This window comes from Psammomys obesus, unplaced genomic scaffold (genome assembly GCF_907164565.1).
Source record: "Psammomys obesus unplaced genomic scaffold, mPsaObe1.curated_primary_1811, whole genome shotgun sequence".
NCBI lineage: Eukaryota > Metazoa > Chordata > Mammalia > Rodentia > Muridae > Psammomys > Psammomys obesus.
Window position 1 is genome coordinate 12542871 of NW_026596064.1, and position 22917 is coordinate 12565787.

The 22917-nt window shown below is 44.8% G+C and overlaps 1 protein-coding gene across 1 annotated transcript in view; it reads left to right on the forward strand.

Annotated features, from left to right (window-relative positions):
- The first annotated feature begins 2443 nt into the window (after positions 1–2443).
- Positions 2444–22917, forward strand: part of Snx4 (sorting nexin 4) — a 54098-nt gene continuing 33624 nt past the window's right edge. The window contains exons 1-4 of the mRNA XM_055625078.1: positions 2444–2615; positions 19188–19309; positions 21302–21437; positions 22537–22686. Of these exons, the coding sequence (XP_055481053.1) occupies positions 2475–2615; positions 19188–19309; positions 21302–21437; positions 22537–22686 (549 nt within the window). The 5' untranslated portion in view covers positions 2444–2474. The remainder of the gene's footprint in view (positions 2616–19187; positions 19310–21301; positions 21438–22536; positions 22687–22917) is intronic.

The window sequence follows — 22917 nt, forward strand, 5'->3', positions numbered from 1 at the left end:
GACAATTTTCTCAGCCAGGTAATCTCAGTCCTCCGTATTCCATACTTCTCTTTCCTTCCCCAGAAATCTCAAGCCAAAGTCTTCATCTTCCTACCCCTGTGAGCCCCTGCTTCCTGTCTCCTTTACTTTGGAACTAGGACACACTGCTGCGTCTGTGTCATCTCCTGGCCTGGACGTGGTACTGTTTCGAGTTCCCTATCCACTTTTGGGACTATTTGGTACTCTTACAGTCACAGGCAGCTAGCTGGTTACTGAAACTCAGCTCACTCATTAGCCAGACCTCAGCCTCCTGCCCTAATAGAAAAGGACATGCTTGCCCCAAGGGGTTAATTTATTCACAGAAAGAAACATACATGTTCTTGAGCACACACACACACACACAAACAACCCACCCTTCACCCCCATTCCCTTGAGGCTGAGGTTTGTGGTTCCTATAGTTAATCAGCTGACTCAGAGCTCTGTTGTCAGACCAAGGGGTAGAGGCCAAGGTGGCTTAACTCTTGGATAGATGATGAAAGCAGGGGAAATAGCAACGGCCTCTCTAGCTTCACTGGCTTTTAGTAATTTGTGTTCGGTGATCTTTAAAATCACCAACTTTGGGCAGGTGAGATGGCTCAGGGGTTAAGGCACTTGATGCTAAGCCTGATGACCTGAATTCGATCTCTGAAGCCTGCGCAATGGAAGGTGAGAATACATTCCTGGAAGAGGTCTTCTGACGTCTACATACATGGCTGGGTGGCACCATGAACGGTAACACGGCTGGAGGCAGGAAGCTAGGAGGCTGGCTCTCTTGCCTAGCTGGCTTTAATGAAGGGAAGCTGAGGCTTGTGATTATTTGGGTACGCGTTTCTTCTGATGCCCTCACCCACCTACATACTGATTCATTAATTCAGCAGATTCCAAGCAAATAGCTCTCTGGGCCAGAAGAAAATGCTGGGAGCCGTCAAGCCCCTCTAAATTCTAGTAACTTTTTATTATAGAATCCCACAGCCGTTAGGAAGAACAGGTAGAAACAGACTTAATTATGAGTTGCCTTCTGATTTAGCTAAGATGTTCCCCGGGCCAGGTCTAAAAGTGTCTACGTGTATCACGTACATGCAGTGTCCAAATGCTGGGATTAAAGGCATGTGCCTCCACCGCCCAACTAGTTTATTTATTTTTGGGACAGGGTCTCTCTGTGTAGATCAGGCAGGCCTCTACTCAGAGAGTCACTTGCCTCTGCCTCCCACGTGCTGGGATTAAAAAAAGAGTGTGCCACCACAACCACCAGGCTAGTTTTTATTTTTAAATAAAACGAAGCCATAGATAGTGCCATCGTCTGCTTCAGGCCTCAAAAAGCCAGGTTTCATTTCCTTGTTCCCACTTACTGGGCAGCTCACAGCAAGCATCCTACTGAGACAAGAGCACAAGATAATGAGAATAAATCTGTCCGTCCTGTGATTAGTAAAATAGTCTTCTGATTTAAAAAGATGTTTTCTGGGACTTTGCCTGGTCTAACTAATTCCTGGTAAACAATAAAATACTTTCAAACATAAATATCCTAGGCTTTATGAAGGGAGGAAGGGGGAGAGAATAAGCACAGGGGTCCCTGCCTTAAAAGAGCCCAAAGTCTAGCTGGGGGAGATGGAGTTGAAAACATATTACTCTAAAGTCACATGAGAAAGGCTGTGAGTACGAATGGAATTTGCCACCAACCCAGGGAGAAAATTCCAGGAGGAAGAAATTATGTTTCACAACTTGAAAAGGCTGCCTGGGCAGAAAGATCAGTTCTGGTCCTTAAAAAACTAAGACCAGATTTTGTTCAAAAGATGCCTACGGGAAGGTCCCATGGTTTGGCTACAGCCGGTAAGCATTTTCCTTCGGGTCACCACAGCGAATCTTGCCAAGCAGTAGGTTCAGGAAATTGCAAGAGACTTCTGTAGAAAATAACCAGCTCTCCAGCGCCTCAGCGCCTGAAGTGTAAACACTTAGGGCTCTCCTCCCTGCTTCGGCCAGTTTCTGCCTCCCTCGAACCCTCAAGCGTCAGCTTCTGCTGAGCGTGTTACTCAACTCCCTGAAGGTTAATCATCGACGCTGCTCCGGCATTGTGCGTGGGGAAACGAAAGGAGGCAACTCTGCCTGTCTTTTGAATGACGTGTTTACTTGAGGGGACCCCCAACCTAAATGATTTCTGCACTTAGTTCTTGAGTTCGCCTGACCTTCTTTTCTTTATGTCTCCACCGGTTCTCCCTGATTTCCAGTTTTGTAGCTGACCAGAGTGGCCCCACCCCCACCCCCGCTGTCCCCTACACAACTCCATCCCGGGTTCTGGGTGCTGTCCAGTCTCCGGGATCTCCGCTGCCTGGGAGGAGCTTCTGGAGGCAGGGGGCGGGACCGCCGAGGGCGAAGGGCGGGGCTACGGCGCGGAGGGGGCGGGGCGGCCGCGGCCCAGGCGTGGCGCAGGCGCACTGGACTCGCGGTGCTGGGCTGCAGCTATGGAGCAGGCACCTCCGGACCCCGACAAGCTGCTGCAGCCTGCACCCGTGGAGCCGCTGGGCGGCCCTGGCGCCGTGCTGGAAGCCGCGGTCGGCGAGGAGACCGAGGACACCAGGGAAGACGGCTCAGGGGTCGACACGGTGAGGAGAGGGGCGGCGGAGGCTTCGGGCCTGGGGCCGGGCCTAGCGGGCCGGGCCGGACTGCCCTGGCTGGGGCTTGGGGGGCGCTGGCCCGGAGGCCGGGGGACGACCCGGAGCTGAGCGGCCGTGGACCCGCGGGCGCGGCTCGCGGGGGTCAGGGGGCGCGTCCCCCCGGTCTGACCCTGAAGAGGCTCGCCGCTGTTTCCGGCCGGCCGAGGGGGTCGCCGGGAGGCGGCTACACCCCGGGGCGGGCGAGCGGCGGGGGTGCGTCGCAAGGGAGGGTTTGGCCTGCTGCCCGCTCGGGAAATGGACTTGAGCGTCGCGTGAAGGAGAAGAGGCGTTTGTTGAACCCTTGTCTTTGGCCGTCACTTGGTTTCGGGGACGGAGCTGTCACCTCCCACCCCGACTCCGTGGGCAACCGGGGCTTTCTCCGGGTGAGGAGAGCTGGGGCCTTGTGTATCCGTCCGGGAATGGAATGAATCCACGCCAGACGGCCTTCACGGCGTTTAGGGAGCGCGTTGTAGCGCCCTGGGTTAAACTCCCTGCCCAGGGGCTCGAGCTTGGTTGCTCAGACCCTCTCTAGCCATTTTGCTGCTGCTGCTGCTGCTGCTGCTGTTCCCGCTGCTGCCCTTTTGCCCCGCACCCTGGAACAGGTGTCCGTGCTACAGTGTAAAGTTACCCGACCGTCTTTGCGATGGCTGCATCTTTAGAAAGGGCTAAGTTTCGAGACAAGCCAGGGACTTCTCAGCAGTTGGAGGGTTTGACTGCTTAAAGTATTTCTGTGTGCTCCTAAGTTAAAAACTTCAATTTTTAAGAACAGTTTTTTAGGTTCACCGTATAGTTGAAAGGCAAACGGGGAGATTGTCCCCGTTTACTCGCTTGCTTCTCACCTTCAGACTTGTGCCTTACCGGCATTTCCCACCAGACTGGTTTCTGTTACACTGAATGAGCCCAGGTTGGCACCAAAGTCCATAGTTTAGAGTTCAGTCTTGGTGACCAACATTCTGTGGGTTTGGGAAGATAATGACAGGATCCATCGCATACTGCCACATAAATTCACTGTTCTAAAAATCCTGTGTTTTGCCTGTTCTTTCCTCTCCGCCAACCCCTCACCCATTGGTCTTTTGCTTTTCGTCATTTCGACTGTTTTTTCCTTTTCTGGAATGTCATATAGGTGCAATCATATACATATAGTATGTCTTCTCCCCCACCAGGCATTGTCTCAGTACGTAGCCATTGCTGTCCCGGCACACAGATCTGCCTCTCAGTATTAAAGGCGTGAGCCACTATGCCTGGCTAGTACATAGTTTTGATATTGACTTCTCTTTTATTATGTATATGTGTCTGTGTTGGAGTATGGGTTTAACTTTCTGGAGCTGTAGTTATAGGAGCTGCCTGACTTGGGTACTGGGAACTTAACTTGGGTCCATTCAAGAGCAGTGTGCACTCTTTTTACTTTGTGTGTATTAGTGTTTTGCCTGTGTGTGTGTATGTGTGTGTGTGTGTGTGTGTGTATCATGTGCAAGTGTGTGGAGGTCAGAAGAGGGCATTGGATCCTCTGGATGGTTGTGAGCCACCATGTGGATGCTGGGAACAGAACCTGGGTCTTCTGCATGGCCACATACTTTTTTTTTTTTCTTCAATTTTTTCAAGACATGGTTTCTCTGTGTAGCCCTGGCTGCCCTGGAACTCACTCTGTAGAGATCCAACTGCCCCTGCCTCCCCCAGTGCTGGTATTACAGGCGTGCACCACCAGAGCCAAGCACAGTGGTACACACCTGTAATCCCAGCACTCTGAGAGGCAGAGGCAGGTGGATCTCTGTAAGTTCGAGAATAGCCTGGGCTACAAATCTAGGACAGCCAAGGCTACACAGAGAAACACTCTCTGGAAACTACCCCCCCCCACAAAAAAAAAAGGCGTGCAGCCCCCATGCTTGACTAAACGAAATATTTTCCATATGGTTTCTTTCCTTTTGGATTTATCTCAAAAGTGTCTTAGCTCATTTATTTTTATGACTTATAGTCTGGTCTTTTCTATGTAGTTCATTTTTTAAAAATTTCTTCTGTTTATGAATAGTTAGATAATGAAAGTTCTGCTGTTTTAAGGAGTATTATTACCATGAACTTCCTCTTAAATATCTCTTATTGCAAAATGTCCAAGATTCTAGTCTAAATTTGGCAGTGGCATTTCAGGGTTATAGGGTAGTAGCATGTTCAGCCATAGCAGTTCGTTCTAGATTATTTCCAAAGTGGTTATTCAGTTTACACTCCTATCAGTGGTGCCAGATGTATCCCCATGAAAAGTGAATATTTTCACGGTTTAGAATGTTTTCCAAACTTGTGGTTATGCCCCCATGCTCACCCTGGTTTTGGTTCTGGGATGCAGCCCAGAGCTTCACCCACGCTGGGCAAGTACTTTACTGCAGAACTGTGCCTTTGTGTCTTTTGTCTGCACATAAGGACTTTGATTTTGATCACGATGATAAAATGTTGTTACTTTGTGACCATACTTAGATGATTTAATTAGTATGAACTACAGTATAGAATCTAAACATTTATGTTAATTTGTGTGTGCATGTTCATGTATCTACAGGTGCATGTGTTTGTGTGTGCTTTTTTGTGTGTTGTTTTTCCTTCTTTGATTCTCCAGTTCTTTTCCATTGTTTAATTAGAAATCTTACCATCATTTCCTTTTGTATTATTTTTTATTTTTAAAATTTTTTTCTTCACCATTTATTCACTATATATACTGATTGAAACCCCCTCTGTAAACTCTCCCAGTCCCTCCCTTTCTCCCTCTTCTCCTTATCCCCTTCCCCTAGTCCATTGAAAGGGGGAGTTCTCCACTACCATTTGTATTCTTACCTGTGAGGAAGAGAACATTCATTCAAAACAAAAACAAAAACCACTGTAGTCAGTTTTATTTAAAATAATTTAGAGGCTGGGAACATAGTGACACACCTTTAATCCCAGCACTTCAGGAGGCAGAGGCAGGAGGATCTCTGTGAGTTTGAGATCAGCTTGATCTACATAGTGAGTTCCAGGACAGCCAGGGCTACATATAGAGACCCTGTCTCAAAACAAAACAAAACAAAACAAAACAAAACAAACAAACAAAAACCCAAAGGGGCTGGAGAGATGGCTCAGCGGTTTAGGGCACTGACTGCTCTTTCAGAGGACCCAGGTTCAAATCTTAGCACCCACATGGCAACTCACAACTGTCTGTAACTCCAAGATCTGATGCCTCACATAGACTTACATGCAGGCAAAACACCAATGCAGATAAGATAAAGGTGAATAAAGTTAAAAAACCAAAACAGAAATAACAATAGTATTTTAGGAAAGGGAAGAAACAAGAGGAATCCAGTCTAAGAAAAGTCCTAGCAGAAGGGAAGGGAAGCTGGAGAGAATAGAAGTAAGGACACTCCTTTTCCAGGTTGAAAGCTTCCTATGAGTTAAGAGACTGGCACAGGGTGTTATGTTCACTGAGCATCATTGCTAGAGGAATTCATAAGTAGTTGTTTTAAGGGAAAGTACCCTAGGCTTGGGTGTGCTGATAGAACCAAGAGAGTTTACTCAACTGGTACTTTGACATTCTAATGCACAATTAGAACATACGCTGTTGGACAGCAGATCTCAGTAACTCTGTAGATAAAGATAATGTAAAAATGAAGAGAAATTTTACTATAGCTTGGGCTTTGCATGTCTCCCAAGTGGACATGTGTTAGGAGTTTGTTCATGCATGTGTGGCACTATGTGGAGGAGGTGGAAGCTGGAAGAGGGCTAAAGGAAGTTAAGGCAGTTATGCCCTTGAAGGCAGAATTGACCCTTGTTTTAGTTATTCTTCTATTGCAATGATGGAACACCATGACCAAAAGAACTTGAGTGTACTTTGGCTTACAGTTCCAGAGAGTATATTATGGCAGGAAGTGATGGCATATGAGCAGGAGCAGGAAGCAGGCTGATTGAACTTTCACACATAGGAAGGAAGCAAAAGAGAGAACAGGAAGTAGAACAAGGCCATAAACCCTTTCAAAGCCCACCCAAGTGATGGACTTCCTCTAAAAGGCCCCCCAACCATGCCTCCAGCTGGGGACCAAGTGTTCAAATATATGAGCCTGTGGGGGACATTTCTCTCCAACTTCCACACTACTCTACCATCCTTTCTCTCACCCCCAACTCATATTATGATATGAGTACACTCACCCCTCAACCAATATATACACCCTCTTGCTAAAGGCCCAAACCAAGATCCAGCTCAATAGTCTGAAACCTCCAAAGCTCTGAGCCAAAATTGTAGCACTTGTTTTTAAATTTTTACTTTATTTGGGGTGCTTAGGCTCTTGCAACCTCCCAACTCTATGTAGGAGAGAGAAGGTTAGTGGGGAGAGAGGGCACCTTTATTTCTTCCGGCTCTTTAGGGTCAAGGGGTTCTTCTAGGGCGCTATACCAGTCTCTGTTGACAGCAAACACCAGTCAGAGGCTCCTCCAAACCGCTCCTCCCGAAACATTTCTCTCCGTCTAGCTGCTCCAAACTGCCACACTTCCTGTCTCTGGTCCCTTCAAACTGCTGCTCACCATACAGCAACACTGCATGCCACACCTTCTCTTTCTGGGTTCTCATATTTATATCCTCCGAGCCCCTAGACCTGTACCCAGGCTTACCTTAAATTCACTGTGCAGCCAGAGGTGGCACTGAACTCCTGATCCTCCTGCCTTTCCCACCCAGGTGCTGGGATTACATGCCCGGTTTATAACCTCATTTTTCCTTAGTGTTGCTGCTGGCTGGGTGTCTTCCCCAAATTCAGAGGTTGGAGACTAATCCCCAAGGTAGCAGCATTATATGATGGGGCCTTTGAGAAGTGACTAGATCAAGCTAGAAAATCTCAAAGTAGGATTAATTCCTTTACAAAAGAGATCCTGGAGATACTTTTCTACTTTCTTGTTTCATTTGACTTTTAAAGAAGGAAAGATATGTCTTAGCTCAGTTTAGAGGGTCCAGCCCATGGTTGCTAGACCCTGTGTGCAGGGCAGAAAAGGGGGCTGCAGGAGCTAGGGGCTGCTCTTCACAGATTGGCAGACAGGAAGCACAAGACAGGGGTGCTTGTACTCAGCTGGCTTTAGAGCCCTCTTCTGCTGTGTGATAAGGACACAGTGAAACAGGGCTGTTCATGAACCAGGCAGCAGGGGCTCACCAAACACCAAGTCTCCCAGCACCCTGGTCCTTTGTATTTCTCAGAATCTGAGAGTGAGCAATAAGCGTACATTGTGCTCTTCCCGCAAACTTAGCTAAGCCAGTAGCTATAGCTCTCACTGTTCAATCTTACCAAACATACCATTTTTTAACCCAGACCCCTGAAACGTTTTGGTTAAAAACGTCAAGAGCCTAGTTGTTGCAGGCTTGATCTAAGGATGGCACTACTGGAGATTTCAGTTCAGAAGTGGGATGTAGTGTGTATCTTCAAATCAGTAGCTTTGAACCCTTGAGAGGATTAGGGGACCTCAGTGAGATGTTGATGGGCTTTTTGGCCATTTATTGGGTTCTTTTTCCTACCTCCCCACACCACTCCTGTCCTTCCAACCTTCCAACACTAGGCAGGAGAGAAAGACAGAGGGGAAATGGAGCATTGATAATAGTTACATTGCTTCCTCCTGATTAGGGGCTTCCAAGTTCTTTGGGGCAAATTTGATCGTCTTAGTCAGTATCTCTCCAACTGGCAACCAGCAATCCAGCAAACAGCAACAAACAACAGCAACAGACAGCAACTGGAGCAGGGGGAGCAGCAGTCTCCCTGTCCCTCTCGGGGTTCTGGCATTATATACCCTCTGCAGAGTCCCCAGAATTCCAAATGGAAACTATCCTCAGCTGATAAAATCACGTCCCTGCTAGAGCATGAGGGAAATCTTAGTCAGCTGCTATGGACAATCTGAAGCAGCCACATATCCCACATCTGGGATTAAAACAAAAACATATTCGCATAACATTTCTATATTTATTAAAACAACAACATCAACAAAATCCTCATTACACTGAGAGGTCCCTCCCAGTCTCTTTCACTTCCTAGCCCTGAGGTAAATGGTAGTGTTGGACTAGGGCTCAACTACTGCAGTACTGCCTGGCCAGTGCAGTCAGTCAGTGATGGGCTAGAACTTCCAGAGTAAACCTTTCTACAAGTTGATCTTCTTAGGGCTTTGCTAACATTACTGTAAAGGTTGACTAACACAACCATTTCTGCTCAGTGTAGACACTGCCTCAAGGAACCTGTTTTAGTCACAGAGGTATCTTTCCTAGAAAGGTGAGTCAGGATACACATCAGTTAATAAAAGCACAATGATGAGCTTTGGAGTGTGGTAGGTTACTTAGCTTTTTCCATATTTTCTTTTTTTTTTTAATTTTTTTAAGATTTATTTATTCATTATGTATACATTATTCTGCCTGCATGTACACCTGCACCAGATCTTATTTCAGATGGCTATGAGCCACCATGTGGTTGCTGGGAATTGAACTCAATTCTTTAGGAAGAACAGTCAGTGCTCCTAACCTCTGAGCCATCTCTCCAGTCCCCCTTTTTCCATTTTCAAATGTGTGTGTGGTAAGTATGCCTTACTTTTCCTTGTCAGATAAACCTAGACCTACAAGTATTGGGTAATAGATAATAGTGAGCTCTTGCTGTAGGCCAGGTAACACAATTCTTTTTATGTGTTTGTTTTTGAGAGTATACAGTGTAGTCCAGGCTAGTCTTGAGCTTCATGGTTCTCCTACCACTGTTTCTCTCTGGCTTTAAAACCATTCACTACCATGCCTAGTCCATAATTCTTTATGTTTAAACAGCACAGCAAAAATATCTCAGTACAAAAACACATACATACTATATACAATACATATACATGAGATGCGTGTGCATAGGACTAGCACATTGACCTCAGTTGGCAGGCGGGTAAAGAGCAGGTAAACTTCACTTTTTGTGGGAAAAGCAAAAGACTTGCTGCAAAATTGGAGCTGCTGGTGATCACATATGCCTTTAATCTAAGTGCTTGGAGGCAGAGGCAGGCATATTTCTGTTGTAAGTTCAAGGCCAGTCTGGTCTACATGGTGAGTTCCAGAACAGCCAGGGCTATACAGAGAGATCTTGTTTCAAAGCAGAACAAACAACAGCAGCAGCAACAACGAAAGAGTTCCTGCAAAGCTGAGATGTATATGCGTTGTTCTGTATTCCTCGTCCTATTATCCACAGTCTGGTTCTTTGAAGTCAGGAAGTAACTAACTAGGCTGGCATGCTGGTTAGTTTTTGTCACCCTGACACAAACTGGAATCACTTGGGAAAAGGGAATCTCAATTGAGGAATTGCCTCAGTCACATTGGCCCGTGGGAAAGTCTGTGAGGCGTTTTCTTGTTTGCTAGCTGATAGCTTAGCCCACGCTGGGTGGTGCCATCCCTGGACAGTTAGCTGAGGGTTGTATAAAAAAGCAAACTGAAAAAGCCAAGAGAGAGCAAACCAGTAAGCAGTATTCTTCCATGGCCTTGTCCTGAGTTCCTGCCCTGACTCCCTCAGCAATGGACTGTGATGTGGAAGTAGAAGCCACACAAACCCTTTGATCTCTAAGTTTTTTTGGCCAGTGTTTAATCAAAGCAAGCAAACTAGAGTGGCTCGTGAAGTGATTCAGGGGGCAAAAGTGCTCGCTGCGGCCCTGATGACCCAAGTTCTCTCCCCGAAACCCAGAGCTTACTCTTTAGATGAGGCTGGCCTTGAACTCATGGATCCACCTGCCCTACCTCCTGAGTGCTGGGATTAAAGGTTGACTGCCATGTCCAGCTTTCACTGTAATAGCTCTTACAAAAGATCTTTTTTACATTTTAGGAAGATTTGTGTATGTGTATGTTTTATGGATGTGTGTCTGTGTGGAGGTACGTTCATATGAATGCAGGTGTCTGAGGAGGGGGTGTCAGATCCTCCTGGAGCTGGAGTTGCAGGTTGCTGTGAGCTGCCTGATACATGTGCCCGTAGGTTCTGGGAATGGAACTTAGCTCCTCTGGAAGAGCAGCAAGTGTTCTTAGCTACTGAGTCATCTCTAGTGTGACCTTAATAATTTAAAAAAAAAAAAAAAAAATCTTACCACAAATATTTCGCCAAGCAGCAGGCTTTGCAACATCCTGTATATAGGAATAAGCATTTGGCAGTGGTTGTCAGGCTCTGCTTAGTAATTTGTTTCTCTTGTGTGCTTTCATCTCAGGACGGTCAGTGACCATCTGACTTCTTGTCTACCTCATGCTCTGCTGTTAGCCTACTTTCAGCAACAGAAGGAAACCGGGTATGTGTTAAGGCACCTGGTCTTCCTTAGTCTCATAGTTTCTGTCTTTTCAACATTGTGTTATGGTTGTCTACAGAACCCCCATCCCGCCATTCTGAAAAAATAAAACCTCGCGTGGCCTTCAGATGAATAAGGAAAGTCCTTGCAGACCATTTTATGTGTGAATAAGTGAAACATTAATGTATAATACTAAACTACAGTCACCCCCCCCCAAAAAAAAAAAAAACAAATACAAAACAAACAAAAAAGCAAATGAAGCCAAGTCACAAAATCCCTAGATTGTTATGAAGACAGCTCTGGTTTGATGGGTTGTCTCTGGTCTTGGCTGCACAGCACTGGTCTTGGTTACGCTGGCACTTCCTCCTCCCTCCTTTGCTGCCAGTCCACCAAGAGACCTTGGAGGGAGAAAGTGCATTCAGGATCTGGGATGAAGAAACCTGTGTTTTCAGAACCACACTCTCCCAGATCGTACTCAACAGGGTCTTTCCTTGTTCTGGGCAGTCCTGGCTGATGTCATGGCTCAGATCTTGCAGGTGCATGATTAAATTTCCTGTCCTGTCTGTGGACGTGGCCCCGTGTTTTGCACTCACAAACCTGAGGCTTGCAGACCGTGTGCTGGGAACTCCCTCATGCAGTGTTTCCAGTTCTTGAAGAAGTGAAAGTGGCGCCGCCTGTTGGTCAGTGGACACCTTTACCTGTGCTCTAGGCTGTGTCCTCAGTGAGTAAGCCCCGGTGAACTTTCCCTCTCCGCCACACTGACCTGCTTTCTTCCCGAGTGTGTTAGGCAGTGTGGAAAACTCTGCATACTTAGTTCCTTAAGTATTTCCAAGATCATTGTGAGGTAGGCTCAGTATTAGTCTGTGTGAGCTGCTGTAACCACATGCCAGCCTTGGTTGCTACTAGTCAACAGAAATGTGTTCCTCATGGTCCCGGAGTCTGGGAAGGCCAGTATCAAGGCAGTGGCAGTTTGAGCTCCAGGTAGAGGCCTACTTGTGGGATCATTGTAGGCTGCCTTTCAGAGGTCCTCACGCAATGGGAACCAGAAAGGAACTCTCTGGGGTCTGGTCTAAAACCAAAACACATGCCTTTAATCCCAGCACTTAGGAGGCAGAGGCAGGTGGATCCCTGAGTTCAAGGCTACAGATTGTGTGCCAGGAGAGCCAGGGCAACACAGAGAAATCCTGTCTCGAAAACAAAACCAACAAACAGGTTTTTTGTTTGTTTATTTTTTTGTTTTGTTTTGTTTTTAGGTGTTAGAGAGTTGGCTCAACAGTTAGGAGTGTTTACTACTCTTGCAGAGGACCTGGGTTCAGTTCCCAGCACCTACATGAAGACTCAGTACTACTTGTAACCCCACCCTAGGAGATTAGACCCCTAATCTGACCTCCTCAGACACCAGGCATGTATGTGGTTCACACACATCCATAAAGGCAAAATGTTCATACAGATAAAGTAGTTAATCTAGAAACATTTATTTTCATGTGAAGAGCTTAAGATAGCCTGAATATAACTCCATTTTGAAATAAAGATCTTGACTGGGAACTGAATTCAGGTACCAGGAAATATCACAGAATGTACACCTGGCAGAAAATAAAGTTAACTTTCCTAGCAACAGCCTCCAGGAAATATAACAGAATAAATGCTTCATAGAAAATAGAGACAAACTCCCTGGCAATAATCAATGGGAATCGGTTGAGAATCGGGTGGAAAAATTCTCCCCAATGTTTCAGATATGGTTTAGAAAAATAGCCATTGTGATTATATGCCTTAGCCATTGTGATTATGTGCCTCAGAAAAGGTCACCCCGCCCTGCTAAACTTCACCCAATTCTGTAACGCCAAGGCTTGTGCCCCCCTGCTTGCTGCCATGGAAACCCCCTGCTCACAGACTTTCCCTTTAAAAATCCTGTTCACTCAGAGCTCGGGGTCCCACTTCTCTACTGCTGCGCCAGTGAGACTTGGGTCCCGAGTTCGATCGCTCTCGTAATAAAGCTCTCTTGCAATTGCATCGAGTCGTCTCCTGGTGGTCTCTGAGGGTCCTGTGAACCTGGCATAACACATGTATGTGTCTTTGTGAATTGTCCCATGTGTCTGCCGGTGAAGGCCAGAAGAGCTCCTGGAGTTGGAGTTAAAAGGCAGTTAGGGATCACTCAACACAGGTGTTGGGAACAAAACGCTGGTCAAGAAGACATTCTTAATGGATGAGCCATCTCTCCAGCCTTGGGCCTTACTGTATTTATTTTATTTTCTTGGTTTTATTTTCGAGAGAGGGTTTCTCTATATAGTCCTGGCTGTCCTGGAACTCATCTATAGACCAGGCTGGCTTTGAACTCATAGAGATCCACCTGGCTCTACCTCCCAAGCATCAGGATCACAGGAGTGTGCCACTGCCGCCCAGCTCCTCCAGGCCTTACTTTTAATATCATTACATTGGGGGAGGAGAGCTTATAATTTTTTAAGTTTGGGGAACACAACATTGTAGGTTCTGTTTCTGTTGTACAATGAGGAAACTGAGGTAGACATGTTAAATCACTGCTTGAAGTTATACAGGGAATTTCTGGTAGAATTTTTTGGGAAATTGGTAGTTATCTGGTAGTTGGTAGTTATTGATCCAAAGCTCTCTTACAGACTTATTTTTTCCTCCTATCAGATGTCTGTTGGGCCTGAGGCTATATGCTGATCTTTTCTAATTTGCCTTGTTTTTGTTATCGTCTATGTTTACCATTGTATGCCTTGTATAATTTTATGTGTTATTTATGATAATGTCTTAGTTTTCAATTGTGACAAAGCACCATGACCAAGGCAGCTTATGAAAGAAAGCATTTAATTTGGCGGCTCACAGTTGTAGGGTTAGAGTTAGACCATCATGGCAGGGAGCATGGCAGTAGCAGGCAGATAGGCGAGGAACTGGAGCAGTAGCTGAGAGCTAATCTTGAACCAAATGCACCAGGCAAAGAGAGAGATACTGGGAGTGTCATCAGCTTTTGAATCCTCAAAGCCAGTCCCAGGCCCCCTCCTCCAACAAAGCCACCAGTTAATGAATCTTTCCAAATAGTTCCACCAACTAGGAACCAAATAGATGAGGTCCAGTCTTATCCAAACCACCACACACAGGGAGTCTGAAGTATTTGTGTTCCTTAACTGCTTTTTTTAAAAAAGATTTATTTATTATGTATACAGTGTTCTGTCTGCATGTACGCCTGCACTTCAGAAGAGGGCACCAGATCTCATTATTGTGAACCACCATGTGGTTGCTGGGAATTGAACTCAGGACCATTTGGAAGAGCAGCCAGTGTTCTTAACCTCTGAGCCTTCTCTCCAACCCAATTGCCTTTATTTTTAATTTTATTCTGTCACACTTTATGCTTTCTAACTTGGGATTCTGTCTAGGGTCTTGTCCTAACAGACTAAATGAGATGTTGTTTTATCTTCTGCAATGACTTGGAGGTTGTATTTTGTTTTTCTTTCCTAAAACAAAATTTATGTTTGACCATTTAAAATTTGTTTTGATTTAGAGTGTGGTGGCTTATGTCTGTAGTTCAAAGCCAGCCTGGACCTCCTCATGACCGGCTTGAATCAGAGTGAGACTTTGTCTCAGGAAACCCTTTGTGTTTTGAAGTCTCAGATTTATAATTTGTCCTGTGTCATTGTGACCAAACACCTGACAGAAACAACTTGAGGATTGGTCTCGGCTCCCTGGTGTGCCTAAGTGCTGGTCCATCCTGCTGGAGCATGTGAAGGAGGCTCTCCACCTCCCATCCAGGCACTTCAGAGTCACGCCCCAGTGACCTCATGCCCCCTACAGGGTCTTAACAGGCTCCCAGAGTTACTCTTCCAGCAGGGACTATCCAACACAACAGCCTGGGGGACATTGCATATCCAAACCATAAAGCAAGCGGAACGTGAAGGGCTTTTTCTAGAAACAGTGAGATCAGGTTGCCAGCATGCTGTTACTTCATCTCTTCTCCAATATCTCAGGACAAGGACAGTATCCTATGTGACCACAGTACAGCCCGAACCATCAGGGAGTGACATTGCTGAGCACAGACTGTGCAGTTGTCAGCTGCATGCTTTTTGCCAGTTGCATCAGTAGTGTTCTTCAGAACAGAGGTCCACTAGTCTGCAAAAATCACTTGGCATGCCTGTAATCCCAGCACTTGGGGAAGCAGAAACAGGTAGATCACTGTGCAGAGGCAGGTGGATCGATGTGAGTTCAAGGCCAGCCTGGTCTACAAAGAGAGTCCAGGACAGCCAACACAGTTTTTCTGTCTCGGAAAACTGAAACAAAACCAAAGAAAAAACATTTGGCTTTTACTTTTGTAACCCTAATGTTTGTAGAATTTTCCTCAGTGTGTGATGATCGGATGCACTTTAGCAGAAATGGCAAGGTGGCTCTTGTGTGTATTCCATGTTTGTCTGGATGCATAGTTTAAAATTTGGGATATGATGTTTGAGTGTGCGTGTGCGCGTGTGTGCGTGCGCGTGTTGGGATAGCCAAGCTTGCCTTACACTGCTGATTTTTCTCAGCCTCCCTCCCTGGGATTGCAGGTGTGTACCACCATCCCAACTATCTGCCCTTTTTCTTTGTGTAATTTTGTGGGGACATGTCTTACTCCTTATTTAACTCTGTGTAATTTACTTGGTAGTATTGCTTCCTGGAAATTTCTTTTTCTTTTTTAAAATCATTATTTTCCGGGTGTAATTCGTGAGGGAGTGAGATGGCTTAGCTGTCAAGGTGCTTACCTGAGGATGATCCTGGGAACAGAATAGAAAGGAGAATTGATTCCTGCAAGTTGCCCTCTGACCTCTGCACATGCTACATATGCACTATGGCATGTGCACCCCCACATACACGCAAATGTTAAGAAAGGCGTAATTTGGGGGGTGAGGGGAGGAGGGAGCGGTTTATGGGGGGATACAAAATGAATAAGGTGTAATTAATAAAGGCTAAATAATAAATTAAAAAAAGGCGTAATTTGTATACTGAAAAATCCAACCATTGTAAATGTACAGTTCAATAATTTTTTAAAGTAAATTACAGAGTTGTACATCCTTCTTCACAATCTAGTTTTAGAACACGACTGTCATCCCCCAAGTTCCCTGCTCGGCTTTGGCGTTTGACCATCCTCCTTCCTACCCTCGTTCTCAGTAGCGTGGATAACTGCTGTGCTTGAGTCTTCCATGTAAGAATAACGTCTTCAGTTTGCCCTCAAACAAGAGCAGACTTTTATTGATCTGGGAGCTTGGCATCTCCATACCAAGGGTGCAGGAGAACATGCCATTCAGGGTCTGAGCATAAGTGTTTGTAGTTGTGAGTCAGAGCAGGGAGTAGTAGGTGGTAAAGTCATGTTTTGGGGAAGTTGTTTTCCAAACCTTGGGTGATAAGTCAAATTGTTTCTGTGACCTCTAGGTTCCACGGTATGTGGTGGTTATTGGCTTTCTGGAATTCCATGGGCAGCAGATTTCTTGAAGCCTTGAGCCTGTTTAATGGTCCTTATTTGTGGGGGGGGGGTCTTTTATTACATAATTAGAATATTTTTGAGGTTACTCCTTGTTGTAGTATGCATTTCTTTTTCTTACTGAATAATACTTGATTTTTGGCAATTTCGTACTTCATTTATTCACTGTTTAATGGACAATGTGGTTGTTTTGGTTTTAGCTATTAAGACTTTAGGTAAATGTTCCCTTGAGTAGACTTAACAGATATGTAATTGCCAGTCATATGGTAAATTTATATTTAAGTGTTTGTTGGAGAAGGGTCTCACTCTAGCCCAGCAGGCCTAGAAATTATGGCAGTCCTCCCTAGAAAATGCCTCCCTAGTACCAGGCTAGAGTGTTGTACTTAGAGACATGAGCCAGCATGCCTTTAACGTTCTGAGATACTCTGTCTTCTTTTTTAACATTTTCAGTTCTGTGATGGTTCCTTGTTGTCTTAGTTATTTTTCTACTGCAGTGATGATACACCATGACCAAGGTAACTGCTAGTCCTGTGCCATCTTGATACAAGCTAGAGACATCAGAGAGGAAGGAGCCTCAATTGAGAAAATTGCCTCCATAGTGTCTGGCTATAGGGCATTTTCTCTCCCTCCCCCTCCCCCTCCCCTTTTTTTCTTTTTATCCCAGACAGAGTTTCTCTGTGTAATCCTAGCTGTCTTAGAACTCACTCTGTCTACCAGGCTGACATTAAACGCAGAGATCTGCCTGCCTTTGCCTCTTGAATGCTGGGATTAAAGGTATGTACCATTACCGCCTGGCATTGTGTAATATATGTAATTTATTTTATGTGGATTATTGTATTAGAGTGTCAGAATCCCTTGGAACTAGAATTACAGACAGTTGGTAAGCTGCCATGTGAATGTTGGGAATTGAACCTGGGTCCTTTGGAAGAGCAGACAATGCTCTTAACCACTGAGCCATCTCTCTATCTCTAACACATTGTGAAGATTTTGTTTGTTTTGTAGCTTCTTTTTTTTTTTTTTTTTTTTTTTTTTTAGTTGAGGTTATGTGATTGCTAGTTTTGAATTTGAAGCAAGCTACAGTTATTTCAGAAGAAAGAAACTTCAGTTGAGGAAATGCCACCAGAGGATTGGGCTGTAGGCAAACCTGTAGGGCATTTTCTTAGTGATTGATGTGAGAGGGTCCAGTCTCTTGTGGATGGCACCATCCCTGAGCTGTGGTCCTGAGTTCCATGAGAAAGCAGACTGAGCAAGCCATGGGGAGCAAGCCAGTAATTCTCTATGGCCTCTTCATCAGCTCCTGCCTCCGTGTTTCTTCCCTGTTTGAGTTCCTAACCTGACTGTCTTTGATGAACTGATATGGAAGTGTAAGCAAAATAAACCTTTTCCTCCTCAACATGCGTTTTGACATCACAGCAGTAGTAACCCTAAGACAGGGTGGAACCCAGAGCCTTGTGCTTGCTAGACAAGGGTTCCACCGATGAGCCAAATTTCCAACCCCTGCAAGTATTCTTATAGACAGAATCTGCGCATTTATTGTCTAGATGGGTTAGCAGATATTTGGCACTTGATAATCTACTGGATAGTCTTCCCAGAATCCTGTTTGTAATACAGCCTAAAGATTTTGCTTTTATTGTGATGAGACTTGAACTTGGAGCCTCACCCTTAGTAGGCAGGGTTCTACCACTTAGCTGCACCCCATCTAAAGACTTTTTTTAAAAGAATTATTTATTTATTTTATATATATGAGTATTCTATCTGTAGGTCACTTGCATGACAGAAGAGAGGGAATCATATCCCAGTAGAGATGGTTGTGAGCCACCATGTGGTTGCTGGCAATTGAACTCAGAACTTCTGGAAGAGTAGACAGTGCTCTTAACCACTGAGCCATCTCTCCAGCCCCAAAGGCTTTTTCTTGGACATTCCTGTATAGATTTATTCTTGGTTGCTTACAGGAAATGTCAGAATTGTAATGATTAAATGTTTGGTACCTATTAAAATACCCCTCAAGAAGGTGATGTACTACAGTATGTTGATAAAGAGAGGTTGCCTCTTGCTGTTGTCATTTAATAACCCATAACTAATCAAAAAATATATTTCTATTTGTTTGTGTGGTGCATGTGTGTGGAGGTGGCCATCTCTCCTACTGGTTTGAGATAGTTCTATTGCATAGGTCAGGCTAGTTGGCCCATGAGCTATTGGGATTTCTCCTGTCACTGTTTCCTGTTGGATCATAGAAGGAGCACTGGAGTTACAGATATGTGCTGCCTCATCCCGCTATTTCATGAGACTTGGGGATCCAAACTCAAGTCTTGATGCCTGTGCTTGATGGCAAGCACTTTACCCATTGAGCTATTGTCCCAGCCCACAAACCATCTTGAAATATTTATCAGTACTGGGTTTTATTAGTGTGGCTGTGCCTTTTCTTTTCTTTTTTTTTTTTTTTTTTTTTTTTTTTTTTTTTTTTTTTTTTTTTTTTCTTTTCTTTTTTTTGAGACAGGGTTTCTCTCTGTAGCCTTGACTGTCTTGGACTCACATTGTAGACCAGGCTGACCTTGAACTCACAGTGATCTGCCTGCCTGCCTCTGCCTCCCTGAGTGCTGGGATTAAAGGTTGTGCCACTGCACCCAGCAGGCTATGGGCTTTCAAATACTGTTTTCACTACCATATATTATTCGCATAAAATAATGGACTTGTTATATTGTCATGCATGAATATAGTATCCTTTGATCATATTCACTCTGCATTATCCTCATCTGTAAGTACTATCGTAAAGGTCATTTATTGTTCTATTTGTTTTTGTCCAGATGACGGGAAATAATTTTTGGTTGAAGAAAATAGAAATCAGTGTTTCAGAAGCAGAGAAGAGAACTGGAAGAAACGCTGTGAACATGCAAGAAACGTACACTGCTTACCTCATTGAGACACGGTGGGTTGCTAGGACGGGCTTCACTTTAGGAGGAACGGGTTCTCTGGTAGCTGTTGCCTGTGGGCTAACAGCTCAATAGAGTGAGGTTGAATAACTTTAAATTTCTTGAGAAGCTTGGGGTGTGTGCTCTTGGGATGGGACATTGTTTCAAGATAAAATTATGGGAATTTGCCTTTCAGAACATGTAGGAAATGCTTCAGTGTCTTGGGAAGCAGCATGCCATTATTAGATTCTTCTAATTTGGAAGACAAGGCCAATGATAACATTTGCTTATAAGTTAGGATAAAATGAACTGTTTCAAGTTGAAGTTGGGGAATCTGAACTGAAGTCATTTTTAGATGTCGGTGATAAATGCCTTTCTTCTTTAGTTTTTATTTGTTAAAGATTTTATTTTTATGTGTCTCTGCTTGTACATGCATATGAGTGTAAGTACACACAGAGAACAGAAGAGGACATCATGAGAGCATCAAGTATTTTTATAACTGTTGAGCCACCTTCTCTGGTTGCCCCTATGTAGATTAATGTCTTTCTAAACTATGATCTAATATTCATGAGTTTTTACAATGGGAGCCATTTGTGTTTTATATTTCATTGTATTTTCCTTTTAGTAATATGTAATTAATAGGATTAGTGGTAAGCTTAATATATTTGTTTTCTTTATTTGTTGTTTTTGAGGCGGGGTCTCTATGCAGCCCTGGGTGCCTTGGAACTTGCTATGTAAACCAGGCTGGCCTGCACTCACAGAGACCCACCTCCTGTGTTTTCATCTGTGCCACCATGCCCAGCCGTATGTGTATTTCCTACTTACATGTAGGGCCTGGTAGTGCACACCTGTAATACCAGCACTAGGAGCAGGTAGATCAGGAGTTTAAGGGCAGCCTGGGCTATATAGTAAAAGCTGTCTCAAGACAATAATAATGAAGCAGGCTCGGTGGCACACCCCTTTAATCCCAGTACTCTGGGAGGCAGAGGCAGGCGGATCTCTGTGAGTTCAAGGCCAGCCTGCTCTATAAAGGGAGTCCGGGACAACCAAGGCTACACAGAAAAATCCTGTCTTGAAAAACACAAAAAGAAAAAAGGAGACACTTTTTCCCCTCTTTGGTTTTTTTGAGACAGTGTTTCTTCACATAGACTTGGCTGTCCTGGACTCACTTTGTAGACCAGACTGGCCTTGAACTCACAGAGATCCGCCTGCCTCTGCCTCCTTGAGTGCTGGGATTATAGGCCTGCCCCTGCCCCACTGCACCTGACAGAGACACTTCTTATTTCTTTTAAAGATTTATTTATTATGCATGCAATGTTCTGTTTTCATGTACATCTGCATGTCAGAAGAGGGCACCAGATCTCATTATAGATGGCTGTGAGCCACCATGTGGTTGCTGGGAATTGAACTTAGGACCTCTGGAAGAGCAGCCAGTGCTCTTAACCACTGAGCCATCACTCCAGCCCAAAGAAACACTTTTCAAGTGACTTTTCAAGGCTGATTTTGCTTCTTTGTCATTGTGTCCTAGTGGATAAATGCATATTGTGATTGTATGTGCAATTTTTAGAGGGGAATAAGTTACTGTCAAGTGACTAATTGAGAAACAAGAAGGTCTTAATGTTTCAAATGCTTCTTCAGCTGGCCAGGGTAGGAATTCTTTTATCTTTGCACTTAATGAGGCTGAAGCAGGTGGGTCTCTGAATTCCATGCCAGCCTGGTCTAGACAGGAAGTTCCAGGCCAGTCAGAACCAGATAGCAAGACACCCACCTTGAAAACAACAACAAAACCCCTGTATTCTTGATGGCAGCAGAAATCTTTAGTCCCTTAAAATATCCTTAAAATACTTGCTTTTACTCTGATTTTCTCCCAACTGTAGTTTGGTCTTTATGTAGATGGAATGTGAGGTTCCCTGGGTTGTAAGATTAAATAAGAAGACATGAAAACTTTGGTGCTGTGTGGCTGCTTTTGAAGGAGGTTTTAAGAATAGACTGTTCTGCTTGCTTTTCAGGTCAGTGGAGCACGCTGATGGGCAGAGCGTCCTCACAGACTCACTGTGGAGGCGGTACAGCGAGTTCGAGCTGTTGAGGAACTACCTTCTGGTGTGCTACCCGCACGCTGTTGTGCCGCCTCTTCCTGAGAAGCGGGTGAGGCGGAGCAGTGGAGTTGGCAAGTGCCTCTCGGGAGCCCGGTCACTTATTTGTTTGCTTTTGTTTGTTTTTCTGAGACAGGGTCTCTGTGTAGCCCTGACTGTCCTGGAACTCGATCAGTTGACCAGGCTGGCCTCGAACTCACAGAGATCTGCCTCTGCCTCGCCCGTGTGTGTGTGTGTGTGTGTGTGTGTGTGTGTGTGTGTGTGTGTGTGACTCAGCACACGCGCTCCTAAATATGTAAATACAACATGCTCAGTCTGTATGTGTATGATTTCAAGACTGACCGTTTGGTACTGGATAACAATTAGGCTCTTCCATGGGAAAAACTGTTTCTCCCATTTTTAGCATTCCTCAGTTGCCCACAGTTCTTTATCTAGGGTTGAGCCTCCATAAGATTTCGCTTTCTGTGCTAGCCTGTATTAGTGTTGTCCTTCTTCTGGTCTTGTTTGGGCAGTCAGGGTCATAGGTGAGGCTTCCCTGTCATTCCCAGGAGGTGCAATCTCACAGCACCTTCCCTGTTTCTCTGTTTTTTTTAGATGTCCCTGGGCCTTAGGCACCACCGGGTCACTTGTTCTCTGCATTTTAATCCATTGTGGTTTTCTCCTTCTGTTGTAAAGAGAAGTTTCTTTCATGAGGATGTGCTGCCTAGTTTTATATTCATTTGACACAGCTAGGGTAATCTCAGGAGGGAACCTCAACTGAGAAATGTTTCTATAAGATCAAGCTGTAAGCCTGTGGGACATTTTAATTAGTGATTGTGGGGTAGAGATGTGGGTGGTGCCCTCCCTGAGCTGCTGGTCCTGGTTCTATAAGAAAGCAGGCTGAGCAAGCCATGAGGAGCAAGCCAGTAAGCAGCACCCCTCCATGGCCTCTGCATCAGCTCCTGACTCCAGGTTTCCCTCATGCTTGATTTCCTGTTTTGACTTCCTCTGATGATGAGGAGTGATTTAGAAGTGCAAGACAAACTCTTTGCTCTCCAAGTTGCTTTGCTTATGGCGCTTGTTCACAGCAGTAGTAATCCTCACTAAGACAGGGTAAGAGCTATACTTAGCTGTGGTTGAGCCTGTTCCTAATGCTTGCTTTGTTTACCCAGGCAGAGTTCGTGTGGCATAAACTCTCTGCGGACAACATGGATCCAGACTTCGTGGAGAGACGACGGATAGGCTTAGAAAACTTTCTCTTGAGGGTCGCTTCACATCCTGTCCTTTGTAGAGACAAAATCTTCTATTTGTTTTTAACACAGGTATTTTTCTTTTAATTAGTCTTTTAAAAATATTCATTAGAGTTAGGCTTTAAAAAATTATAGAACACTGATTCTTGAGGCTCTTTTGAATCAGCTTTTAATGGGTAGTTTATTGTGTTTGGTTTAGTTTGAATTTTGGGCTATTGGATTCTGCCATTAGCTAAATTTTTCATCTATCTCTATCTATCTATCTATCTATCTATCTATCTATCTATCTATCTATCTATCTAT